The following is a 6,520-nucleotide window of genomic DNA, read 5'->3' as shown; positions in this document are numbered from 1 at the left end:
TTTAGGTTGTATTCAAAAATGCCGTTTCATTCTCGTCAATAGAACCACTAGTGTCACAATTTGGGACCGAAAATTCATAAGGACAAGTAAATCAGTCAATAAAGCAATTTTGTTAAACGGGAGTGCAGCTGTCAGGACTATGAAAAGAGGCAATTATAAAACATTCGCGTATCGGTATTGCCAAATAAAAGAATTTATATTTAGCTTGAAAACCCTCTTGAACAATACGAATGTTCAGGTCTAAGAAAGAAGCAATTATAAATATAAACCATTTGTGTTGGAGTATTGCCAAATAAAAGGATTCTCGTTTGGCTTGAAAACTCCCTAGACCCAATACGTAACTTGAATATTCGATTTTTATTTATTTGTAAAAAAAAAATCTTTCTTTTTCGACATATGTTTGCTTTTGACAGCAGAAGAAAATCGCCCATCCTCTTCTTTCTTGGTAAAGAAATCTTAGATTCTGACAAGCACTGAAAATAGAGGTGTAGACATCACACAAGCTGTCCTTAAAGAAAAACAATTGTTCAAATTTGTAGAATAAATAAATCCCTTAATCTATGCTTTCGCTAGATTTGATTAACTCAATAAGACAAACGCTGTTGCCTTTGATTCAAAAATAAATCTACAGCAAAAATTACTTGTTTTGTGCCAAAAAAAGCTTCCGTGATGAGCTATTTAAAAATATCGGGAAAACCAGGCGGTCGATTTACCTTTCTTTGTCAGATATTGTCAAAAAAAATATGCGAACAAAAATCTAGTCGTCCATCATTTGACATTGTTCAGAAAAGTACAGTGTTGGAGCGAACGAAGCTCAAGTAAAACTATTGTCAGTCTAACCTGTATTGGTGCAAAAAAAAAAAAAAATCCAAAGCTGTAACAGAAGTATCTTATAGATATTGTCGATTATAGATTATAGATTATATTATAGATTACTAGCTGTTGGGGTGGCGCTTCGCGCCACCCCAACACCTAGTTGGTGGGGGCGCTTCGCGCCCCCCCCCAAGCCCCCCCGCGCGCGTAAGTCGTTACGCGCCATATTAGTTACGCGCCATTGTAGTTGTGTCCCTATGTCCCACCTGTGAATATAGATATATATATATATATATATATATATATATATATATATATATATATATATATATATATATATATATATATATATATATATATATATATATATATATATGTTTTTAACTACGTAAAACTTGCGAATATACAACATTCTTTGCTGTCCCATTGTCTGTGCATATAAATAGATTTTCAGGTTTACCGACTCTTGAACATGCAACATATAATGGTCAATGGGAAAACAATCCGTATTCAGATCTATACCTCATGATTCTAATGATTGCCCTTGAGCTTTGTTGATGGTGATTGCTAATCGACCATTCCCTGAGTCGCCATCGTCATTTATATATCCCCCTGTGCACCCCGGCGTCCCCTTTGTAGTTATGTCCCTGTGTCCCGGTCGTCATTTATATTCCCTGTGTCCCGGTCGTCATTTGTGTCCCGGTGTTCCAGTCTGTGATTTCTCTTTGAGTGTCCCAGGCGTCATTTATATTCCTTGTGTCCCGGTGTCCCGGTCGTCATTTATATCCCCCTGTGCCCCCCGGCGTCCCCATTGTAGTTGTGTCCCTGTGTCCCCGTCGTCATTTATATTCCCTGTGTCCCGGTCGTCATTTGTATCCCGGTGTCCCGGTCTGTATATACATTCGTTTTTTAGTTTTGTTTTTCTCCTTTATTTTTTTCCTTTTTTCTTTTTTTTCTTTTTTAGTTTATTTAGATTTTTAGATTTTTTAGTTTTTTTATTAGTTTTTAGTTTTTTTGTAGTTTTTACCATTTTTTTAGTTTTTTTAGTTTTTTTTTTTTACTTATGTCCTGGTCGTCATTATATATATTTATTCATATTTTTTTAGTTTTCTTTTTCTCTTTTATTTTTCAGTTTTTTCCTTTTTTTTAGTTTTTTTCTTTTTTAGTTTTTAGTTTTTTTTAGTTTTTTACCTTTTTTTAGTTTTTTTTTAGTTTTTTTAGTTTTTTAGCTTTTTTATTTTTTTATTAGTTTTTATTTTTTTTGTAGTTTTTGCCTTTTTTTATTTTTTTCAGTTTTTTTTTAGTTATTAGATTTTTACCTTTTTTTAGTTTTTTTTAGTTTTTCAGCTTTTTTGGTTTTTTTTTCTTTTTAGTTTTTTTTGTAGTTTTTACCTTTTTTAGTTTTTTTCTTCTTTTGTATTAGTGTGAAATAATTCAGACGTCATATGCGGACAAACATGACGTCACCTGATCCACAGATCCACACACAGACAACTTATTTTTATATATATAGATATATATTTAACTACGTAAAACTTGCGAATATACAACATTCTTCGCTGTCCTATTGTCTGTCCATATAAATAGATTGTCAGGTTTACCAACTCTTGAACATGCAACATAATAATTGTCCATGGGAAAACAATTCGTATTCATATCTATACCGCATTTTTCTAACGATTGCCCTTGAGCTTTGTTGATGGTGATTGCTAATCGAACATTCCCTGTGTCCCCGTCGTCATCTATATATCCCCCTGTGCCCCCGGCGTCCCCGTTGGAGTTGTATCCCTGTGTCCAGGTCGTCATTTATATTCCCTGTGTCCCGGTCGTCATTTGTGTCCCGGTATCCCAGTCTGTAATTTCTCTTAGAGTGTCCTGGTCGTCATTTATATAGATATATAGATACAGTTTCATTTCAGTTTTTTTTTCTTTTATAGTTTTTTCTTTTCTTATTTTTTTCTTTTTTAGTTTTTCTTTTTTAAGTTTCTTCTTTTTATTGATAATAAACCTCAAAATTTTGGGTATCTGTTTTAAGGTTTTCGAATTACCTTAATCTTTTCTCAAAATATATTGAAACATTTGTGGAATTCCCAGTTTTTTTAGTTTTTTCTTTTTTTTTAGCTGTTTAGGTTTTTTTTAGTTTTTTTTTCTTTTTAGTTTTTTACCTTTTTATTTTTTTTACATTTTTCCTTTTTAAGTTTTTTTCTTTTTTTAATTTTTTATTTAGTTTTTTTTTTAGTTTTTTCTTTTTAGTTTTGTTTTTAGTTTTTTACCATTTTTGTTTTTTCGAATTACTTTAACCTATTGTCAAAATATTTCGAAATATTTATGCAATTTCCAGTTTTTACATTCTAGTTTGTTTTCTTTTATATATATAGAAGATATAATCTGGCGTAATGGACAGACAACTTATTTTTATATATATTGTCAAAATATATTGAAATATTTGTGCAATTCCCAGTTTGTTTAGTTTTTTCTTTTTTTTTAGTTTTTTAGCTTTTTTAGTTTTTTTTAGTTTTTTATCTTTTTTATTTTTTTATGTTTTTTCTTTTTGGATTTTTTTTAGTTTTTTACCTTTTTTTAGTTTTTTTAGTTTTTTTAGTTTTTTAGCTTTTTTACTTTTTTTATTAGTTTTTAGTTTTTTTTTGTAGTTTTTGCCTTTTTTTAGTTTTTTCAGTTTTTTTTTTTAGTTTTTTATTGGTTTTTACCTTTATTTTAGCTTATTTTTCAGTTTTTTCCTTTTTTTTTAGTTTTTTTTAGTTTTTAGTTTTTTTAGTTTTTTACCTTTTTTTAGTTTTTTTAGTTTTTTTAGTTTTTTAGCTTTTTTATTTTTTTTATTAGTTTTTAGTTTTTTTTGTAGTTTTTGCCTTTTTTTAGTTTTTTTAGTTTTTTAGCTTTTTTATTAGTTTTTAGTTTTTTTTGTAGTTTTTGCCTTTTTTTAGTTTTTTTAGTTTTTTAGCTTTTTTATTTTTTTTATTAGTTTTTAGTTTTTTTTGTAGTTTTTGCCTTTTTTTAGTTTTTTCAGTTTTGACGTCACCTGATCCAGTTTTTTCAGGTGACGTCACCTGATCCATCCACAGATCCACAGACAACTTATTTTTATATAGATAGATAGATAGATAGATTATAGATTATATTATAGATAGATATAACTCAATAAGACAAACGCTATTGCCTCAGATTCAAAAATAAATCTACAGCAAAAATTACTTATTTTGTGCCAAAAAAAGCTTCCAAATCTGTGATGAGCTATTTAAAAATATCGGGAAAACCAGGCGGTCGATTTACCTTTCTTTGTTAGATATTGTCAAAAAAATATGCGAACAAACATCTAGTCGTCCATCATTTGACATTGTTAAGAAAAGTACAGTGTTGGAGCGAACGAAGCTCAAGTAATACTCAATGTCATTCAACTGAAAGTAAGGAGCGAAATTAAAAGTTAAAACGAACAGAAATTACTCCGTATATGAAGGGGACTATTCTCTCCTCAGCACCCCACTCTTTACGCTAAAGTTTTTTTATTGTTTTGAAAAGTAGAGTCGTAAGAAAGTGTCAAACTTTAGCGTAAAGAGTGGGGCTTTGAGGAGGGAACAGCACCTTTCATTTACGGAGTAATTCTGTTCGTTTTAAGTTTTTATGTCGCTCCTTACTTTCATTTGAAAAAACGTGTTTTTTATTTTATCATAATAAAAATTTATTTCTGCTTGTATTAGGTTTTTCACATGTCCCTTTATTTATCTTTTACTTCTTTTTCCGAAAATGTTTTGTTGAATTAATTATTTGGAAAAGGGGATAAACTTTTTTTGAATTCATGCAACACAACTGTAAAAGTATACGAAAAAAAAATCAATTCAAAGCACTGAAACATTTGTGCTTTAATATGTCTTTCAGTGTAATTCTTTCATCTGGATCCTCGTTCAAACACTTACTTAGCAGGTCTTTTACTTGTATCGAAAAAGTGGGCGTTATGTTCTTTATAATACTTCTAACGCATTTTATAACTAACGGTTCTAACGCTTTTTTACAACTAACCGCGTATGGTGATCTGTGTTTTGCGAAGATATTTTTCCCAGTGAGAAGGCCAGCCAAAACCAATCCCAAGGACCAAACCGCCACAGCCTCAGGTTTGTATATTTTTTCAAGTAAAGACTCAGGCGGTAAATAAAGTGTCGTGGCAACAAGATTCTCTTGAGCCCTGTCAATATGTGTGGCACTTCCAAAATCAATTAATTTTATTGTTGCTTCGGGTGTAATAATAATGTTTTCTGGCTTTATGTCTCTGTGGATAATTTTACAATTAAACAGTCCTAGGACACAATTACAAATTTTTCTGAAGATGAAAAGTGCCTCTTTCTCGCTAAGTCCCTGTTGACACTTAATAAAACTATTTAGGTCCAACGAGTTTTCAAAAAATTCCGTGACAAGCCAAAATTCATCACCCATTTCAAAGAAGTCGATAATTTGAACGAAACCATCTAGATCTAGGCCTTTGATTTTCATCAGTATCTCAATTTCCATAGGAACCACCTTTCCCTTTTTGTTCACAGTGTAATCGTATATTTTGCGTTTCTTTATTTTCTTAATGGCTACTTTTCCACCGCCGGATTTATCTGCCCCAAGATAGACTTCCCCAAACGCTCCACTTCCGAGCTCCTGGTCAGTAATAGAAAAGCGACTATCAAATCGATGTTTTTCTTTTATGATGAGGGAGCAGATTTCGTCTAAATCCATGCCACTTTACTAATGCCACTTGCTAAGAAAAATGTAGCTTTACAATATTTTGATACATTTCCTTCATATTGATTATAACACTTATCTTCTCTTTAGCATCATAATCACAAGTCAAGTAAATAATAATTCTATGCGACATTTAAAACTTCCAAAACACTGTTAGATTTTCCGTATTAACTTCACAATAATTATGCACCAATTTTCTTTTTCTTTTTTTTAAGTTAAGTGTGAGTAAGCTAAATCTGTTTTCGGTACACTTATCTTGATATCCCCATGATATCATGATATGACCAGGGTCTGTTATAACACTTGTGTCACGCATCGAGAGAAGATATCTCCAATAATACTACAGGTGACACATCGCTCTTTACTTATTCGATAGTTTTGCGTTGAATTGACAATGAATGATTCTAGATTAAAAACGAAAAAAGATTATGAGCCTCTGAAATATATCAAATACTGCAGAGCAAATCTATCTTTATTTATAATTGGTGGTTTTGATTTTCGTGTATATATTGAATTGTTTGTACTGGAAACGTGATAACATGACATAAACATTACGTGTAAGAAGCGCGCAAGGACCAATTGGACTAACAACTAATTCTTTTGTTGTATTAATAGTTGTCAAATTTTCTTTTTTAGTTTTGGTTACTGTTGGTCACCCCTTACTTACAGTTTGTTACCACGAACTTTTTAAAAAAGGAACATGCAAAATCGTATCTAAAAACACGCGTAGAGAATCATGGGAAAGGTAGTAAGTAAATCGGAGAAAATCTTATAACAATGACGTCATTGTTTGACCCATGAAAGAATAAGACAAAGTTCAAAATACTAATGGTGATGACGTCATTGGTCGCTTCTTAAGAACAGAATCAAGTTTCGAGACGCTTTGCTGCAAGGAAGTTATTAATTGATATTTGTAGAAGTAGAGGCTAAGTCCTTACTATAATAAAACTCTTTGTAAGCGCACACTCCG

General features: G+C 31.1%; 1 protein-coding gene across 1 annotated transcript; it reads right to left on the bottom strand.

Annotated features, from left to right (window-relative positions):
- Nucleotides 1-4,463: 4,463 nt before the first annotated feature.
- LOC136035576 (serine/threonine-protein kinase prk-2-like) lies at nucleotides 4,464-6,196 on the bottom strand. The gene has a single exon (XM_065717451.1). The coding sequence runs from the start codon at nucleotides 5,542-5,544 to the stop codon at nucleotides 4,660-4,662; it is 885 nt and encodes a 294-aa protein (XP_065573523.1). The 5' UTR covers nucleotides 5,545-6,196; the 3' UTR covers nucleotides 4,464-4,659.
- Nucleotides 6,197-6,520: the final 324 nt, after the last annotated feature.

This window comes from Artemia franciscana, chromosome 14, assembly GCF_032884065.1.
Source record: "Artemia franciscana chromosome 14, ASM3288406v1, whole genome shotgun sequence".
Classification (NCBI taxonomy): Eukaryota; Metazoa; Arthropoda; class Branchiopoda; order Anostraca; family Artemiidae; genus Artemia; species Artemia franciscana.
Note: the sequence above shows the minus strand (reverse complement) of the source record. Positions and strands in the feature narration are given on the sequence as shown.